This window comes from Aythya marila, assembly GCF_965140915.1.
Source record: "Aythya marila genome assembly, chromosome: Z".
In the NCBI taxonomy this organism is placed as follows: Eukaryota; Metazoa; Chordata; class Aves; order Anseriformes; family Anatidae; genus Aythya; species Aythya marila.
The window spans coordinates 56,473,378-56,493,611 of record NC_139080.1 but is presented as its reverse complement, the minus strand read 5'-3'; the positions used below and the strand labels follow the sequence as shown (position 1 = coordinate 56,493,611).

The following is a 20,234-nucleotide window of genomic DNA, read 5'->3' as shown; positions in this document are numbered from 1 at the left end:
CAGTTACAAGTTGGCTTCACAGCTCCTCAAAATAAATACTGAAGGATTATGATTCTGTACCACAATTAGGATCTTTTTGACATCAAAGCTAGAGAAAAAGTAATGATATTAGTGCTTTGGACTCTAAATGGAACATACTGTTATTGCTGGGCAATAACTGTCCTTGTGCTGAGTGACAAAAAAAAAGGGGAAAAGGCACGCTTCCCCTCCCACACTCCCTGTATATCTCTAAAAATAAAGGACAGGTGAATATTCAAGGTGAAAATCAATATAATTTTTAAGAAAGCCAGGAAGCCTTTAAATTACCTGAAGCACATTCTGTGCTCATTTAAAGAACATTCTGTATGCAGGCTGTAGGACGAAAAGTATCTGTAGAATTAAGCAAAAGATCAATGAACAAATTTTCAGCATACCACAAACACAAAGAATTCATAATGTAATAGTTATAAAACAATTGACTTTATGATTGTTTAACATTATCACAGGCTCATAGAGATGTATATTCAAGGTATTATAAGGTTGCATTAAAGAAGGTCACATTAAAGTGAGGACAGGACCTCTGAATCTCAAAGGATTTGGTCTAAGAATGTGTTGGAAAACGAGAGATTCATAATAGTTTTTGCAGCCTGTTTTAGCATGTTTTCTAATACCATGACGTCTTATGACATATTTAAAGTCAGTTTAAAGCTTATTTTTCTTCATTAAGACAATAAAGTGTGTTTTTCCTACATTCATGCTATCTATAGCACTTTGGTTTGCACTTCTGGATGCAGCCCAGCTAGTATGCATTTTCTTCTACATTCACTAATGAGGTGGTACAAAAATAAAATAAAATAAAAATAAAAATAAAAATAAAAATCAGGCAATAAATTAGGAGACTAAAATGCAACCTACAGGTTGGGAAACATAAAAATTGACAAGTATGTCAGCGTAAATTGATCGTTATGCTCTGGTAAAAGACGTATTCAAGTGGAGAGAACATCTGTCCAGGCTTGGAGTCAATCATATGCAGTCAGTAGAACCTGGCTCAAATAACAAAACCAGTTTCTGACACTAGGTCCTTACTGCTTCAAAAATGAGCAGCTAGGTTCATTTGATGCTAGACACTGCCCCTCTGGTAGTCTACCCAGGGCCTAGGAGGGACATACCTCCAATCTCTAATGACCTAATAGTTGGGCTGGCAGGAAACTGGCAATCCAGATAATGACAGGTCCAAGTTTGAGGTTTGATAGGAAGGTTTTGAGAGCTCTTGCTTTGTCACAGCCTGCCAGTTTTCTATGCCCAGGAGAGAGCTCTACTCTTTTTCTTCTCATGGTTTTATTCTCAATCTGAACACATAGAAACTGGCTTCAAAGTCTCAATTCTCCCCACACTGTGATCAAATAAATGAAGTAGTATCGAGGCTCATTCTGATCTCTCCACTCTAATTTATGTACCAGAGCTCTCTAAATGGCATCTGACAGACAAACTCATGTCTCTGGCTGGACAGCAATTCTAATAATAATAATAACAATAACAATAACAATAATAATAATAATAATAATAATAATAATAATAAAAGCTCTCTGTCTTTCCTTCCTTTTTTGAAAACTAAGCAGTTATCACAATGACAAAGAAAAATGACTGCCCTCTTTAAGACATATGCAAACAACCAGACGATTGACAATTATAGAATTTGGCTTACAGAACCTTAGTAACCAGTCAGAAGAATTGCCAATGGCATATACATGTATACAGTTTTACCACATGGCATCAACTTGTACCCAGCTCTGACTGCCACACGCCTTAAGTTAGTACCACCCAGTCTGCAGGAAGGGGCTGTTACCTGCAAGAGTAAGACTGCATTTAATGTTAAATGTTTAATGTCTAAAAAACACTACTGTGTACAGAACTTGTTGGAAGTCTCTCACCAAACATAAGAAACTTAACTAGCTTAGAAAACGAGCCAACCTTTCAGACTTTATGTTTATCCCTACTACTGAGAGCAGTACCACCACGATGAGGCAGAGCTAAGAAGCCTGCATGTGTGGAAAGAAACCTCACTAATGTACTGCACGAGCACTAAGCTTTACATACTACTCAACATGAGTATTAAAATAATGGTGTGCTTTGCAAGCCCTATAGTTTTTAACAAATAAAAGAATCTGAAAAGCTGAGTTGGTAAGTATTTTACGAAAGACTTAAGTGTTAAACATTCTGTATCATTGAATTAAAGCTGAAAGGTTCCCATGTTATCCACTCTGAAAATATCCACTACCCTGCTTTACAGCCTTCAGGAGGCTGTTTTCAGCTACGATGGGGGAATAGACCCCAGCTAGACCTCACACGTATCAGACAAGCTTCAACTCCAATGCAAAAGGAGCTGTCTGACCACCAACTAAGGCTCATGAAGTGACTAAACACTTCCTTGACAAGTGCCAAATGCTGATCTAAAATTCCAGATATAAACATCATGTAGGTAACATAGAGCCACCACTGTGGGTCCTTATACATACAGCAATTACCTTTTTTTTTTTTTTTTTTTTTTTTTTTACTAATTCAGACACCTTAGCAGTTACCTAAACTATAAACTGTAACACTACCACAATCTATTCCCTTTAGGGTTATTACTAATTTTCATTTGAAACGGAACACCTGAAGCAATAAAATTGCTAAGCATTCATATCTATCTTGAGAACAGTAGTTTCCTAAAACTACTATGAAAGAGCCCACTATATGAACTGCACTGTTCAAACCTTGTATTAACCTACAGCTTTTGGGGATTTATAAAACTCCTTGCAGAAGAGAATGTGCAGCATTTGTACACTTGGCATGGATTCTGCTATTCATTAGAAAAAATTTATAAACAGTTTTTTCTGACACCACAATGATCATTCACGTACGTACACATATACACGCATGCATATAAAATGGGTGAAACCTATAACGCTTAAAAATACAAAAAATGGAATGTACTTAGGTGTATTCTTCATGATGTCAGCCAGGTCCTTAGAAGTATACCGACCAGTCAAAACTAACAGTATTTTTTACAGTGCTTATTAATAGTTACATCAGTACAGACTTCTAGAGAAGTTTCATGGTTAAACTTCTGACTTTAAGATCACATCACATTTTGTTTTTTTGTTTGTTCGTTTGTTTGTTTGTTTGAACTGTTTGTCTGTTCATGCTGAAATTTAGGATCTGATTTCACAAATTCAACTTTCCAGATGCCTTAAAAGCCAAGAATTAAATTCTGGTAGTCTTACTGTCCACTATATCATGCATATATTGAAACAGCCAGCCTCTTAATTAGCTAATTATACAGGGAGTTAACATCCCCTTTTTTTGCATTGAGTTACTTCATTTGGATACTCACGTTGCAGTCACATATTCCTCATGTTTCTAGCAGAAATACTTTATAGACTAATTAGTCCGTATAGACTGCTTATAAGAAGGACTACACGAGGACCTACATGAGAAACCAGAGAATAATTTCTCTGCCATGCCATCTTGCAGGAGGGCGGGAGAAAGAACCACCACCAAAAAACACTTCAGTTTCATCTCCTGTTTTCTAAAACACTGCCGCCCCCCAGAGGCAGCGGTTCACGAGCTGCAGCTCTGTCAGCTAAATTTGCAAAATTTGAGCAAAATTTGAGCGCCCTCAGAAACATTGCTGGGCGTTTCCACGTTAACCGGTGCAGACAGAGTTAACCTTGATAACGTATATTGGAAAAACAGCCTCCGTGAGCAACATCACACTGCAGGTTAGACATGATTTGTTTCCAGGTATTGCCACCTAACAGCACACGGATGGAATGGCTGCAGCTGAATTTCTGCCTCTTTGGGCCCCGGTATTCCTTATGGCACTAACGGGGTTTCACAGCGAAGAAATGTGTCCGCCCCCGGGACTCGAACCCGCAGCCTCCGGGTCTCGAACCGTCCCGCCCCACTCCCCTCTGCGTGCGCACTGAGCGGGGCTGCCAGGCGCATGCGCACTGGGAGCCTCCACGCCCTACACACGCACAGAGCCTCATGGCCGTGGGCGGTCGCCGCGCAGGCGCAGTTGCAGCAGGGGGCAGCGCTCTCGATGTTTGGTGCCGTGGGTGGTGTTCCCACTGGATCGGTCTGGGCAGATACACATGCAACCCCATTAACTCTTTTAGAGTAGGGCGAGGGGTTAAGCCATCACCTTAAGGCTTATTCTGTCTCGATTCGTAGACGCTTATTCTGTCTCGATTTTGAGTTGTAAATGACTTTGTTACCAGCTTTACGCGAAGGTACGTCCGAGGACATGAGTCTATATGTAGCTGCCAGGACCCAAAACAGGCTCCGCCGGTGCGGGCGGAGCAGAGGGCGGGGTGGGGGGGGGGAAGGGGAGGGCGTGCGCATGCGCGGTGCGTCCGCGTGAGGCCGGCCAGTCTTGCGAAGGGGGTGCGGGCCGCCATGGGGAAGCTGAACGTGGCCGTGCTGCGGTACCTCAGCGGGCAGCACTTCAGGGTGCTCACCGCGGTGAGACGGGACGGGACGGGACGGGGACAGGGGAAGGGGAGGGAAGGGGAGGGAAGGGGAGGAAAGGGAAGGGAAGGGAAGGGAAGGGAAGGGAAGGGAAGGGAAGGGAAGGGAAGGGAAGGGAAGGGAAGGGAAGGGAAGGGAAGGGAAGGGAAGGGAAGGCGCAGCTGCCCTCCCCTCCCCTCCCCTCCCGTCCCCTCCCCGCTGATCGTTTTTTCTCGCGCACCCCGCAGGTGGAAATGGGCATGAAGAACCACGAGATCGTGCCTGGCAGCCTGGTGGCGCCCATCGCCAGCCTGAAGCACGGCGGCTGCAACAAGGTGCTGAGGGAGCTGGCGAAGCACAAGCTCCTGGCGTACGAGCGGACCAAAAGTGAGTTTGGAGCCTGCGCTGGGAGCCTCCTCCTGGCCTTCACGGCTCTTCAGCGCCATGGATAAAATAAATAATTGTTAGCTAAGGTAGTGTTTAAGTTCACATAGGGATCAGCCCAAATGTGTTACAGTCTTATAGCAGACGAACTGGAGCAGACTGCAAAAGGCTTGTACCTTCACCCAGTCAGAAACGATCCCTAAAGTAGTATTTATTCTGTCCCATTCTGTTAACAGCGTTGGAATTCCTTCAGTCTTGCACTTGCATCTGGCTTTGCAAGCACAATGTGGGAGTCTTCATGAAATTCATCTCCTTTTTGTCTCTGTTTTTCAGAGTGCTAAGGTTTGGTTTAGGTCTTAAAACAATCCTGAATCCTTGCCGTGTCTCCTAAGTAATCATCTTTCAAAGTAATCCCATGCGATTTGAAGCATTGTCATTGCCTGCGTTACCAAGGGGCTAACAAAATGTCTACTTTTTATCCCGTTAGTTTTCAAAAGGCTTGCAGGAATTCAAACTTACTGTCAAGTTGGGTTGACACTAGCCAACAATGAAAATACTATTTGGGTGTTGTGTACCATAAGCAGAAAAAAAAAAGAGAGAGACCAGAATGAGACTTCTTTTAAAAGAAATGTATATGTAATATGGAATTAAATGTTGTGTAATTTATTTTTACCTAGCTGTCCAGGGCTATCGGTTAACTAATGCAGGATATGATTACCTTGCCTTGAGAACTCTGTCTTCCCGGCAAGTCATCAGTTCTGTTGGAAACCAGATGGGTGTTGGCAAAGAATCAGGTAATTCAAAAAGCGTTTTCAGTATTCATATATATTTTTTTAGAGGAAATGGGTCTCTATTTTTGGTAAAGGTTTGTTGGAAACTTGGTGAATTTACCTTTGGATAGTCATACCAGTTAATTTGTCAAACACCAAAATTTATGATGTTTCGAGTTCTGTGTGAGTCTTTTGACTACATCTGATTTTTTTCACAAAAATGTTGTTCCACTTTGACCATTTCATACAATTCTTGGATGATTCCTTAAAAGCTATTTTGCAGACAGGTGACAGTTGTCTCATGCCTTGAGAAGAAGTTTGAAGCCTTCCATCAAAAAGTTAACATCAGACTTTTCATCCCACCTAAAAAAAAAAAAAAAGTAATACACAGTCCAAACTATTGGAGTGCTATCTTGGTTTCTCATGCTCATATGTTGCTTGTAATTTGGCACAGCATGTCTTTTGTCATTAAAGAGTGAGCAGAGGATTACTTGGGACAAATGGTAAAAATGAAACATTAGCTAATTGGTAACACTGTTTAAAGTAAGAGGTACCTTGAGTTTTCTGTCCAGTCAAAAGAAGTCTTTTATAGTGTGCTGTTTAGTTACTTCTTATCCCCTGGTCTGAAAGATGTTTCAGATCAGATGGATGGTTTGACCAGATGATCTTGGAGGTCTTTTCCAACCATAATGATTCTATGATATTCTGCTAGTGGAGCAGCATTATCTCTTCACCAATAATTTCTTCTTGTTCAGATCTTTAATACGTAATATCCAAATTTGGTTGTCTTTTCTGTTAAAAGAAGTGTAGTAGACTTTGCCATTCCAGAAATAGCAGTTACAAGAAGTCAAGTAACAGATTTCTCACTGCACTGTTTCATTATATACCTGTCAGATACCATTTATTTCTCAGATCTGTGCTGCTATTTTTTCTCCTAGATATTTATATTGTTGCAAATGAAGACGAGCAGCAGTTTGCAATGAAATTGCACAGGCTTGGAAGAACTTCCTTTCGCAGCCTGAAAAATAAGCGTGACTACCATAAGCACAGACACAAAATGTCATGGCTGTATTTATCCCGGCTAGCAGCAATGAAAGAGTTTGCCTACATGAAGGTAGGTGGTTGTTTGCACCATATTAACAAGGATGTAATAGACTGGAATGTACTTCTCAGATTATCTTCTCATCACTTCATATTTGCAATGTATGTTAGGATGTATGCTTTTTTGTTTGTTTGTTTCTAGTGTACTTAAAGTATACATTTCAGAGAATGACAGTGCTAATGCACCTTGTATACTTTCAAGTGATAAAATCAAACTTTGCCATGGAAGTCATATGGAACTGAAGCAATTTCCATAAAATTTCAGGTGAAGCTGTCCAGTCATCTGAATCTTAATAAAGGCAGTGAATAAGCTATCGTCATTTCACTTAACCTTGTCTTAGAAAAAGCAATGGAGAACTTTCCTATATGCTAGGGAAAATTTGTGAAGTATCTACTAGTATTTTAGTCTTGTCAATTTAGATTACTTCCACAAACATAATTACAGAGGATTTGTTAGGTCTGTAAGCGGTGAGTTTCAAACTGGGAGGAGAGCGCACTGAGAGCAGCCCTGCAGAGAAGCACTTGGGAGTTCTGATGGATGAAAAGCTTGACATAAGCCAGAAGTATTTGTTTGCATCCCAGAAGGCCAGCAGCGTCCTGAGCTGCATCAACAGAGGAGTGGCCAGCAGGTGGAGAGAGGTGATTGTCCCCCTCTGCTCTGCCCTTGTGAGGCCCCACTTGGAGTGCTGCATCCAGGTCTGGGGCCCCCAGCACGAGGAGTATGTGGAGCTGTTAGAGTGGGCCCAGAGGAGGACCACAAAGGTGATCAGAGGGGTGAAGCATCTCTCCTGTGAAGAAAAGCTGAGAGTTGGGGTTATTTAGATTGGAGAAGAGAAGGCTTAAGGGAATGCTAATAGCAGCCTGCAGTACTTAAAGAGGGCCTACTGGTAAGCTGGGGAGGGACTTTTTTTCAGGGAGTGTTGTGATAGGACAAGGAGTAAGAGTTTTAAACTAAAATAATGGTAGATTTAGATTAGATATTAGGAGGAAATTCTGTGCTCAAGATGGTGAGGCACTGGCACAGGCTGCCCAGAGAAGCTGTGGATGCTCAAGTGTTCAAGGCCAGGATGGATGGGGCTTTCAGCAGCCTGGTCTAGTGGAGGTGTCCCTGGCCATGGCAGAAGGGGTGGAACCAGGTGGTGTTTAAGGTTCCTTCCAACCTGAGCCATTCTGTGAATCAAGTGAATGATTTGGTAAATATGGTTAGAGCAAGCTAACAGAGCTACAAAATACTATGGCCTACCCTTAGCTAATCTTTAATGTAGTGTAATACTGGATATTAATATTTAAGAAGAAACTTTTGCCTTACTGAGACTGTGTGTGGATTACCTGACCAGCCCGAACTGTATTTACAAGAACTGTGGAACCTTTATCTAACACCCTATTCCCAATTATCTGCTGGTGGTTTCTTAAGCTAACAGACCAGATACTATTCTGATGTTTTTCTATCCCATTGTGTTTTCCTGCCACCTGCAGGATAACTAAACTCTGGAAAATACAGAAGCATAGTTAGTAGTGAAAGTTCAGATTGCTCTTCCTCCTTAAGCACGTGATTTGATTTTTACAGTTAGCAGTTGAATAATGTGTAGGATGCTGCTTCCACAATGATACTTAACTGCTTATCTTGGATTTGTAGTTTGTCGTGTATGTAATGTTTTCTTAATGGTTATCTTTCATTTTTTCAACATGTTGTCTCTTTTCAGGCTTTGTATGACAGAGGATTTCCTGTTCCAAAACCTGTAGACTACAACAGGCATGCAGTTATTATGGAACTCCTTAATGGCTACCCTTTGTAAGTTTGGAAGCTTGAAGTCTGTTTTACAGAAACCCTAACAATGATAGGTTCAGTAAGACAGAAGGGATGACATTTTTCCTTATAGTGTGAGTCAGTTCTGATCATGCTGAATAAAGCATGAATAAAGTCAGGCCCAGAATGGCTAGGGTTCTGCTTCATTATATTTGGAGAAATTGGTGAGAGAAGGAAAACTAAAAAGATACTCTCTTTGTCCAAAGAGACAGAGGTTAGTGCTACAACAATTTTCTACACAGAAATTTTATGTTCTATATGTTATCTATTCAATGATATTCAGTATTGATATATTCAGTATATCAAATATTCAGTATTGAGTTGTGTATCCTCCATGTTCTGAGCTCCAGTTCATGATCCATGAAGTGGTAAAGATTCAGGTAGGATTACAACTTGTACAACTTGCCATTCTAGAACTTCTGTGTTGGTTTTTGTTTTCGGTGTTTGTTTGTTTTTGTTTGTTTTATTTTTTATTTTATGTATTTGTGTGCATTGAACGCTGTTTTTTGCTCAAGAAAGATTACTTTTCTTCAGTTTTTCAACACCCAGAAACATGAAAAAATGTTGAATTTTGTATGTGAATGAATGGTTTGTATTGTTTCCATAGCAGAATGCAAAATAGCTATTTGATACTCTATATAATGTACAGTAACAAAGGTTCAGTGTAATTAATCCCAAAGTATACAGTTGAAGAGTTACATTGAAGAAGTGCCTTTTAAGACTTTATTCTATCCTGTTTCCCCACCTTTGTTAAATAGTTCCACATCTGTCCTGTAGACAGAAAGCTTTAAAGTTACATGTGGGCATTGCAGGTGAGGTTTACCATGCTATCCCAGTTCTGCAGTTTTAAGTAAGCATTTCCTGAAGGAGATGCTGTACTAGATGAGAATTATTTCAGGTGATCAGCGTCTCAGAAGATACCAGTTTAGATGACTTCCAAATTCAAAGAACAAATGATATATTTTATGATACAGACCTCTGGCTATAAGAAATGTCACCAATTAATTTTGCTGTTAATATGAAAATATTCAACAGCAGCCTATAACAGAGCTGCTAGAATTCCATTGTGTTTTGCTTGTATGTGCAACTGATATGTTCTCATAACACTACAGTGTTGCATTCAGGCCAAAATATATCACAAACTAGCTGTAAATGACGGCTTCTTGACAGCTCCTGGTATAATAAGACAGCTGCCTATTTATTCTGCTTGTAAAAATAAGGTGATGTCTATTCTGTGCATTTTTGGGGCAAAACATATACTTTGCTTTTATTCTAGAGTTTATTCTGGAGTGCTTTAAGCTTTTTTTTTTTTTTTTTTTTTTTTTCCTTTGCCTTATCCCCAGCTTAGTCTTGAAAACACTTTTTTGTGAGGCATTTGAATGGCATTTGAATACAAGAAGACCTAAGTTACCTAAAACAATCCAGACATAAAAATTCGCTGATCCATTGTTTAAATTAGGCAGCATAACCATCATGTTTGATAGGAGGACAAGAGACAAAGGGCTTTAGTTAAAATGAGGGATTTAACGTGGAGATAGGAGAAGCTTTCTCCCCATGAGGGCAGTGAGGCAGTGTGGTGGAGGTTGCACAGTATGTTTCCATCCCTGGAAACTTTCAAGCCTGCATTGGTAGAGCTCTGATTAGTCTCATCTAATCTCAGAATTGACATAGCTATGAGCAGAGCATTGGACTAGTAACCTCTGGAGATCCCTTATGACTCAAATTGTGACCCTGTCACAATTTCTCAGATGTAACTCATATGCCTTGTCTATATTTTTAAATTAATTCCTTCAGGGTTCAGGATAACTTCTTTTTTATTTAACTTTCCAGATGCCAAGTACACCACATAGAAGACCCTGCTGCTGTCTACAGTGAATTAATGGATCTAATTGTAAAACTTGGCAATCATGGTTTGATTCATGGGGATTTCAATGAATTTAATCTCATACTGGATAATGATGATCATGTCACTATGATTGATTTCCCTCAGATGATATCAACATCACATCCAAATGCTGAATGGTACGTACAAAGTTAAGGATGTATGCAAAATAAACCGGTTAAGTGCTGATAACAACAAATAGTCAACCATGATTTGTTTTCATAAGCCTGCTTCAAATTCTTTTTCTAATGTTTTCACCATACATTACAAATGCAATTTGTTTCATGAATGAGTAGAAATCTCCTTAGGATAAATGTGTAATTAATTGCTTCTCAGTTAAAATTATTTCTTTCAATTAAGAAATGAATAGAAATAATCTGCATTTATTTATGTATACCTACACGTGTACTTTTTCACTTGCAGTCACTGGTGGTTATTAATTTTCAAATAAAAGGCAAGAAAGTAGAGTAAAAGTTTGTCATACCAGTAGACTTAATTTCCTTGATTATTGCATTTTTACAATTCTATATTTTTTAAACAGGTATTTTGACAGGGATGTTAACTGCATTAAGGAGTTTTTTAAGAAACGCTTCAACTATGAGAGTGAGCTCTTCCCATCATTCCAAGATATCAGGTAAAAAATGCCAGCTGACTCCTAATTCCCCCATGTTATGGTAGTTATGTTGGTTTTCTGAGAAAAATGGATGCCTCTGAGAGATGATTTTAGAAGTGAACAGGGGGAAAAAGAGCCTAACTATGCATTTTGAAATATTTTTGTCATTCTTACAGTAAAAAGGATCCATACTGTCTTCATTGGCAGTTACTAAAAGTGGTTTCCAAAAACTGAAGCACGTCTTAAAATCTGCTGTCTCCTTTGTCTTACCTCTTGCAGCTAGGGGAAGGAGATACATCCAAATGCCGTAAATGTTACAGTGACGCAGAATTAGTTTCTCTGACTCTTAAAACCATATTTAACAGTCCTGGGGTATCAAATATTAACTTAGTTTTCAATTTTAAATTTAATTTTCAAAATGCTAGTACATGTGGTGACCGCCGCTTCAAATATTATCTTCAAATTTCTCCTACTGTAGTTTGTCCCTTTTGAAAAACAAACTATTTTCTCACATATTTTAAGAGCAAAGCTGCTTCAGTTAAAAGGGTTTTATATCACTCTGAGCCCTTTCTCAAAGGGGAATTGTCTGTGTGTGTGTCAACATGTCCTTCATCGTTCTGTGTGCACAAGCATAATTTAAGTATTATATTTGTTAAAATCAAATTGTTTGCTTTCAGTAAGTGCTGATTATGAAGATGGAATCATCTTGTATGAAAGTCTGGTTCTGTCAGGCTACATCCTGCTAACTATCCAAAGCCCTGCACTGTAATGTGTTACCTATGTTCCAATGGAGTATACTCTTTTTGTTAATAGCATGGTAATTATAGTCTAACTTGATAGTATTTTTAATCCAAAATACAGCATAATGATTTGATATATTAAAAGAAAGCTCACTTCTGTTTCTTTCAGGAGAGAGAGTTCTCTTGACATAGAGATTGCTGCCAGTGGTTATACAAAAGAAATGCAGGAAGATGATGAGCTGCTTTACCCAGAGTGTTCTGATGAGGATGATCATACAACAGAGGAGAGGGAATTTGTAGAAGATGCTGAAAGTAACGCCAACTTCCTCAGCCAAGATAAAGAAAACAATGCAGACTTCATATATGAAGTGGTTTCTGAAAGCAGAACCTCTGAAGACTTGTATCACAGTGAAGATGCTGAAGCCACTGAAAGTAGTGAAAATTCACAAGGACTGAGTATGTCAGAGTTGAGTTCAGCCTTAGAAAAGGTTGAAGGGCAGCCTGTGCTTTCGAAGTCCAGTGAAGATGCAGAGAGTTGTGCACTTGTTTTTTCTGAGCACAAAAGAATACCTGAAAATGCTGCTGAAAATCAGACAGAGGGCTGCAGTGGTAAGGACGACGATGAATGCCCTGATCTGGTTGACTTGTCAACTTTAAATAAGGAATTGAGGCCTTACAGGTAAATACTTATATTTACTGTTTAGTGGTATGGTGAAATTTTCTTCTTTTTTCTTTATTTCTAGTAATAATGTAAGTAAAAGATTTTTTTTTGATATTAAAATGCTGCTGCTGCTAAGTAGCTTTGACAAGTAAGTTTATAATTAGAGTGCTCTTTCTCAGCCTCTGCTCCTCACTCGGCTGAAATTAGCAAGAACAAGCTCTTTGGAATATATTATTCAAATATATTTTACTGAATGTCATACCATGTGGCTTTTAATGCCTTTACTGACACACTTGGAAATTCCTTCTTACCTTTAAGCTAACCCCTTCTTATATAAAATTCAAACTATTAGTTTGCAAGCTCCCCGTGTACCTGAATGCATATATAAAGTTCATATACCCTGTTTTCTTTTTGCATTTTTCCTTTTTCATGAAATTCTACGCCTAGGCAATGTACAGAATCTGAATTAATCTTTTTAGTGTTCTGAAGCTTCTTTTTCTTACACTACTTTGTGTAGTATGTATGTGGCTATTGCACTATAATCCTTCCTATCATAAAACGTGTTTTTTGAACTAGTGTTAATATTTCAAATGTAAATGTTCTTTCTGTAGTACTCAAATGTTCTGCTAGCACTTTTGATTATATATCAAAAAAATGACTGAAACATGATGCTCATAAAGGGAAATGATGTTTATCTCACTGAATGGAATAAAACATTAATTTACCTATTTCAGAAATGAAGACAGTATGGTTCATATTGCGGAGCACAGAACAAGAACTAAAAGTACATCAGCCAGCAGTGTTGGGAGCTGTTCAACCATTCCACCGGTAATTATTACTGCTACTGTCTAGTTTACTCTGATACCATCTTAGGACATAGCTGTTGAAGATATTTTTACAAATACCTACTTAGCAGTAACTGTCTTTAATTGATTACGACTATGTACATCTTTGGTTTGTAGTTCCATGCTCACAGAAAATAGGTCTGATGCTTTCTAAGTGTTTACAAGTGAATTATGTCCAGTGCTGTACTTCATGTGTTGTTCTTTGCTCTTTCACAAAAGCTCTACTCTGGCATTAGCAACTTGAATTTTGTTTCTGTTGCTAGAAATCAATTCTGTTGCCCATAATTAATGTTTTTGTATTTTAAATTTGTATGCTTGAGTAAAGATTTAACTTGGCTTTTTTTCATCTGTCTTTTTAACACATCTTTTACCACATTTCTGAAACATACATATGAATTCATTGTAGTCATGGTGTCTTTGGCGATATGAATTTGACTTTTAGCATTACATAAATCAATACTTTGTGGCAGAATTTTACATCTTTCTTCATCCCTACTCAGTATACTATCCAGTATGACTACCTCTATCACATTTTAAAAAGCGTATCTAAATTTTAAATGGAAGAAAGGTTTTATGCATAAATAAATGTGTTAGGGAACAGCATGTTTGCAAGTTGTGTAAGACTTTTACAGGACTTGATGTGAAGGAAAGAGAGAGACTTTGTTAGTCATCTCTGTTCTTACTGTAGGACATGGCCTTGTGTCTTATTAAGGAGAAAAAGAATTAGCCTTGAATTATGAAATGAAGTAAAGAAGAGCTAGGATAAATGCTAGGAATCGCCTGGCGTCTGATCCATGCGATACATGTTTTTTCCCTTTCAGTTTGCTAACCTAAATGTCTAGGATTTCTTTTGGAATCGCTTATAGATCCCTATTTGAAATTATATTTCTGTACACCAGTAGGTGGTAGCAGTGGACACTCACTGTAGAAACCTTCCTGATTGTGTAGCGAACACGTGTTTTTTCTGTAGGCAGACACATCAAACTTGTTAAAATATTCAAATGGCATTTAAGTACCTAATATTCTGTTCTAAAAGAAAGATAAAAGCAGAAGCAGCTTTCAAGAGATTCAGCCACATAAACATCCTGTGTCAATTTACTTTGTGTAATCTTTCCATTTATATGCTCTTACACTAAATAAAATGTTTCTGCCCATTGTTAAATCTTATTTGAACTTTTGAATACTAGAACTAAAGAAAGGATATGCATGATGAGCTATTTGTAACATCAGAACATGATTGCAAAACTAAAAACACAAAAGGCACTGCAGTAAGACCCACTGAGCTGCTTAGAGCCAATGCCTGTTACTGCTTCTAGCACTTCTCTGTTGTTTATATAGCTTTCTCAATGAAGAAACACATTAAAACATAAGCAGGTTTCCAGATTAAACACACAGAAGGAATTCATATGGGCATGTATAAACAATAGCAGTAATAGCAGTAGGTGCAGTCATAGCTGGGTGACTGTGCCAAAAAGAAAGCCTTATGAGTTACAGACAATAAGCTATTCCAGACAAAATAAAATGTCTTGTTGTGCTTGTACAAATCTTTGTAGGGACTGCTGTAATTTAATTATAGGAAATAATGCAAACTGTGCAAAAATTTAAATAATAAATTATAGATTTGTTTATTCATTTTGCTTACAGTCAGGCTTAGGATGATGGAGAGACTAGTGAGACTTGCATGCTGTGGTTGAGCAGTAGTATTTTGTGAATTTACATTTTTGCATAATGAAAATATCTGGTATTTGTATTGCAAAATTTCTTCTAGCGAGCCTTGTATGAACTGTGAAGGAAGTCATCTGTCCACTGAAGTGGGAGAAGTAGAGAAGCCTTCTTTCAGAGCTCTGCCTATAAAAAGCAGAGGATAACAATTGTCTTACTGACAGAAGAAAAACATCAGTGGCCCAGTTTAAACTAGTTCTTACCAGCTTTCCTCAGGAATTTCTTCTGGAATATTTTTAAAGAGCATTCACAGATTTAATTTCCAAAATGCTCTTGTTTAAATACTGAGTTCTGCTAAGTTTCAGAGAAAAGAAGGACAGATCTTATACTGCTCTTTTTATTCACATTTTTGATAGTCAACCTGCATGTGGTAAAGCTTAGGAAACTACTATTCAGGTGAATACTATGTAATTACTACAGCATTCTTACTGAAATCAGGATTGGGTACCTGGATTTACTTACCACCTTGTATTTGCTTAATGTAGTTGTATTAGTCACAGCAGTTTTTAAACAGTGCCAAAATAATTCTTTCTGGTTCCTGACTTAACTACCAACTTACTACTTAATGTGCTGCACTGAAGTTGAGCTGACAGTATCATAAACAAAAACAAGGCAAGAGAAATTGGGGTAAATGCAAAAGAAATGTTACTAGATTGTGTGGTAATTTTGCACCAGTAGGTACCTTAGCTCCTCCATGCTTCTCTTAGCCCTGTCCTCAGGTGGAAAAAGGGGGAGAAAACATGATGATGTAAAAAATATTCATGGGTTGTGATAAGGACAAGGAGATCACTCCTTGTGCTGGAGCAAACTGCTCCAGCACGGGTCCCCCACGGGTGGGGGCAGCTCCCCCCAGGCCCCCTGCTCCTGCGTGGGCTCCTCTCCACGGGCTGCAGCTCCGGCCCGGGGCCTGCTCCTGCGGGGGCTCTCCATGGGCCGCAGCCTCCTCCAGGCCACATCCACCTGCTCCACCGGGGGCTCCTGCACCCATGGGGGGGCTGCAGCGTGGAGATCTGCTCCATGTGGGACCCATGGGCTGCAGGGGGACAGCCTGCTCCACCAGGGGCCTCTCCCTGCACAGCCCGCAGGGGAACTGCTGCTGCCTGCCTGGAGCGCCTCCTGCTGCGCTCACCTGAGGGGCAATCCTAACCTTAATGGGAGAGTGCCTCACAGCAGGTGAAAAGCAGAGGAGGAATTCCACGTCACTGACTGACACGCTTAGCCACACTTGTGATAGAGTTGTTTTCAGTTAGAATTGTACTCAGAGCTTAGTAATCCAAGTTTTATAAAATCAAAGTGCTAAAACAAATGTAGCCGCAAACCTGGTAGTTAGTTATTGTAGGGCATAAAATACTCTCTTGGTCCTTTTTCTACTTACAAGATGTTTGCCAAATCTTCAAGCACAGGACATTATCATTTTTGCTGAAGGCATATATTTTGTACTGAAAAGTACTGGTTCATTATGATTCCTGAATGAAAGGCACCTAAACTCTGCAAGATATCACCTAAGATGCTTTTTATTAGAGCTAACGCTAAAAGAAAAAAAAAATAGCACAGGTGATCATACACCCCTTTAAATGCTGGAGCCCTGAACCTGACTCCAAACCACATAGCTATACTATAGACCTTGTCTGTAGCAGAGGTTCTCCCCTTTCACTCAGTTGAGATAATTACATGATTTTCTTATAAAGAAACAACTCTGCTTGCTCAATTTCTGCTGTTGAGAAGAGGTGAAGTTCTCATTATAACTTCTTTCTGCTCTGTTAGATAAAGGCAAGACCACAGAGCAGTGGTAATCACTGGAACCAAGCGGAAGCTGCCTGCAGGCTCCTCTGTCCCAAGGAGCTGGCTGAGTTTGCCCCAGGCCAAGGGATTTGCGCAGCCCCACAGAGGGCTATGGGGCCACACAGTATGGGCAGCACAGCACAGGGCAGGCCTGGGCAAACTCGAGTTAACCCTGGTGTGGATCACCAGCTGCTCAGTGCATGGTGGTCTTCTCGACAGGTTCACTACCACATGTTCATGTTAGTACTGAGAATACAGTATCATTATGGTAATCTTAGTACTAAATGATGTTCAAAAAGTTCTGATACTGAATTGTTTATTTATTTGTAGGAACTGGTGAAAAGGAAGATAAAACGTCAGCTGACAAAACAGCAGAAGTCTGCTCTGAGGCGACGACTACAGAAAGGAGAGGCAAACGTTTATACCAAACAACGTCGAGAAAATATGCACAACATTAAGTCAAGCTTGGATGCAGCTAGTTTCTGGGGATAATTTATCATAGCTGCCACAGAACATGAGAAAACTCACAGTACATACAGCTAAAACAGTTACCTAATAACCAAGCATCCTTTTATACAGTGGAGGAAAAGTTCTTAACAATACCGTGTATTTTTGGAAACTAATAAACATCGTGCTGGTTCCTCTGGTTTTGTTTGCATGATTTTATTTTGTGTTCCTAGTTAAAAATATTGGCTGTAACTTAAAATAAATTAGTAGTACTGGGTAAGATCATTTTAAGTACAGTATTTCCAACAGTATCTTGTTTTAGGTCAATTTTACTGTTTTTGTATAGATTAAGAATCTTCTGATGTGCAGAGGATTAAAAATTTTCCTTTGTTCCTACAACATAAAATTTAAATTTGAAATTCTGCCCTCAGGTTACAGACAGATATTTGTTTGATTTAATTAAAAATCAAAAGGAAATAAAAACTGATAGCTTTTAACACTCTAAAATTTCTTTGGAACCTGTACAAGGATTATCAAACAATATGATAATGTACATTCTTTGAACCAAGCAATTCTTACTTGTTTTTCCTTTCATTCCAAGATCTTGTATAGATCTTAAAAAGATCTATAGATAAGAGAAAAGGAATAAATAAATGCTGTAGAGATCTGGCAGTCACTCAGGTTTTGAATTTGGCTGTGCAGTTACCAATAAATTTAATTCATTTAACAATTTACATAAAGTGGTGAGCATTCTGAACTTCTCGTTTTAAAAAATATTACCATGTATTTTTTTATGTTATTTTGGGTCTCTGAAGACCTAGAAAAACAAGTATCTTGATGTATCTGTGATTTAGTTGAAGAGCCTTCCTAGAGACGTATGACATGGTAAAGTTCGTCATCAATCCATAGTTTGCAACGTTTTAAATCTTTTACTTGGCTGGGGAAATGAGAAAGTTTGGATTTGAGGTTGATTTTGTACTCACACCTGATATTCTACTATTATATATTCTACTTTACCCGAACTGAAAATCAGCTTTCAGTCTATTGAGGAATTACAGCCTCTGTCCTGTCTTGCAGCATGCTCTGCTTTGAAACTTTTCAACTTCTGTCTTCTTGCTCTTACAATAAAAAACCTAGTCTTAGCTAGCAGCGGTATACATTCTTAAAAGCATGGCAGGCTGGTGCAGAGATGTAATAGATAAGTGTTTCTTTTAGCATCAAAGCTGCAGGAAGGTCTGGTGACAGAAGTAAGGAAGTCCAATTAAATCTTAAATGTGATTGTTATCAAGGTATGTAGGGCTGTTTCCTGATGCAAATAGCTCTTTTTAGCACGGGCAGAAAAGCGGCCTAATTGAATTTAATTTTATTTCCATTTTAAATGTAAAGGGAAAAAACATCTTTTTATGTTTCTACACTCTTATCTGTTAAGAGGTTGTTTTAGTGACTGCTTAACAAGATTTCAGTTGAAGCTCTTTGCATAAGATGTGCACACACTTTTTGGCTTCTAATTTAGAGCTTTTCACAGTGGGTGAGTTCTTTCTGGTGCATGACCTTAAGTCTGTCTTGGTAATGGGTTCCAAAAATATACAAAGCCTGTCCCGTTTGATTGTGCTCCATGAGAATAGAAAGGATGGAATGATGGAAATCCATGCTGTTTATTTTCAAAATGTTCCTTTAAAGCATCCATTAACTCTTTTAAAGGTATTCTAATGGATGGCTGTAAGTTATCATTTTCATTTACTCTGCCAGACGAGACTTTTCAGAGAGTAGAGTTAGTGAGGGAGTTACAGCTTAATATATCGTTATTAAGCCTTTTTTTTTTTTTTCAAAGCAGCAGAATTCCTGAAATATCTGAAGTCATCAAAGGTCGCCACAAAGTTTACACATGGAATGAAGTTTAAAGTTCTCATAGAGTGAACTTGGGAAAATGCAGAGGTTAAGACAATAGCATTATTGATTATCCTAGCAAATTCACCTAGCAAGGAATGTACGGGTAATAACAAAATGGGTTTTAAATGTTTTAGTAAACAAACACAATGTTAGTTCATTAATTTGTAAACAAAACATGAAGATAAAGACTAGATACACCGTGTGCAATGCACACTCTATAAATGAAGCAGTATGTACTGAAACTTGCAAGTGATAGAGATACAAGGTTGCCTAGTAGTTTTCCACTGCTGCATCTTTTTTAAAAAAAAAAAAAAAAAAAGAAAGAAAGAAAAAAGAAAAAAATAGTATTTTTTCTTTGGGAAAGACTGTACAGTAATTAAAGAACACACATCCTTACTTTGGGATTTTTTCCAAATCAAAAAGAAGACTTTACTGGAATTGAAATAAAAGTAAGCTGAGCAAAGCAACTAATTTGTACAGTTTATGGCTCTTACACAAATGTGTGTAACAGCAATGTATTTACATTCGTGCTTCAAGCTTTTGCCACTGCATCTGTGTCTGTCTTGATTGGAGTGCCTCTTCAGACCTCTGCATATCCCACAGGTCCTTTTAGATGTAAACAGTTTAATTCACTGGTATTTTAATCCATTTATTGTATAGGGAGTAAGGAAACTGCTTTTCAGGAAACCGGATTCAAATTGGGTTAACCTAATATATCACAAGTTTAATTCTGCTAATCGGATTAATTTTCTATTTGCCATTAATATCCTTCTTCTCCAGTTACATAGTTACAGGAAGAAAAAAAAAATCATACTTTTTATTGAATTTGTTGTTTTTAAACAAAAGCCTGCATGCTACTTTCAGGCTATCGCGTTTAGTATAGCTTTACATAAGTATTTCCTTATATTTGCAATCTTTTCCATAATTTGAGGGTTTGGGTGAGCAAGAGAGTCTCTTTATTCATTTGGTATGAACCAGAGTGGTCTTTGCCTCAGCACATCGCCAATAAACCGATGAAACAAACTCCTTTCTGCTGATTAGCTTCTCTCCCTGGCCTGTAGGTGGGTGTGTTTAACAGAAGGAAGGAGTAGGAATGCGCCTGTCAGTCTGCCTTTGC

General features: G+C 38.6%; 1 protein-coding gene across 1 annotated transcript; it reads left to right on the top strand.

Moving 5' to 3' along the window:
* The first annotated feature begins 4,390 nt into the window (after positions 1-4,390).
* Positions 4,391-17,733, top strand: RIOK2 (RIO kinase 2). The gene is made up of 10 exons (XM_082783811.1): positions 4,391-4,488; positions 4,722-4,860; positions 5,535-5,651; positions 6,566-6,741; positions 8,432-8,520; positions 10,366-10,557; positions 10,959-11,051; positions 11,940-12,449; positions 13,166-13,259; positions 17,111-17,733. Exons 1-10 carry the CDS (start codon positions 4,423-4,425, stop codon positions 17,270-17,272), a joined length of 1,638 nt encoding a protein of 545 aa, XP_082639937.1. The 5' UTR covers positions 4,391-4,422; the 3' UTR covers positions 17,273-17,733.
* Positions 17,734-20,234: the final 2,501 nt, after the last annotated feature.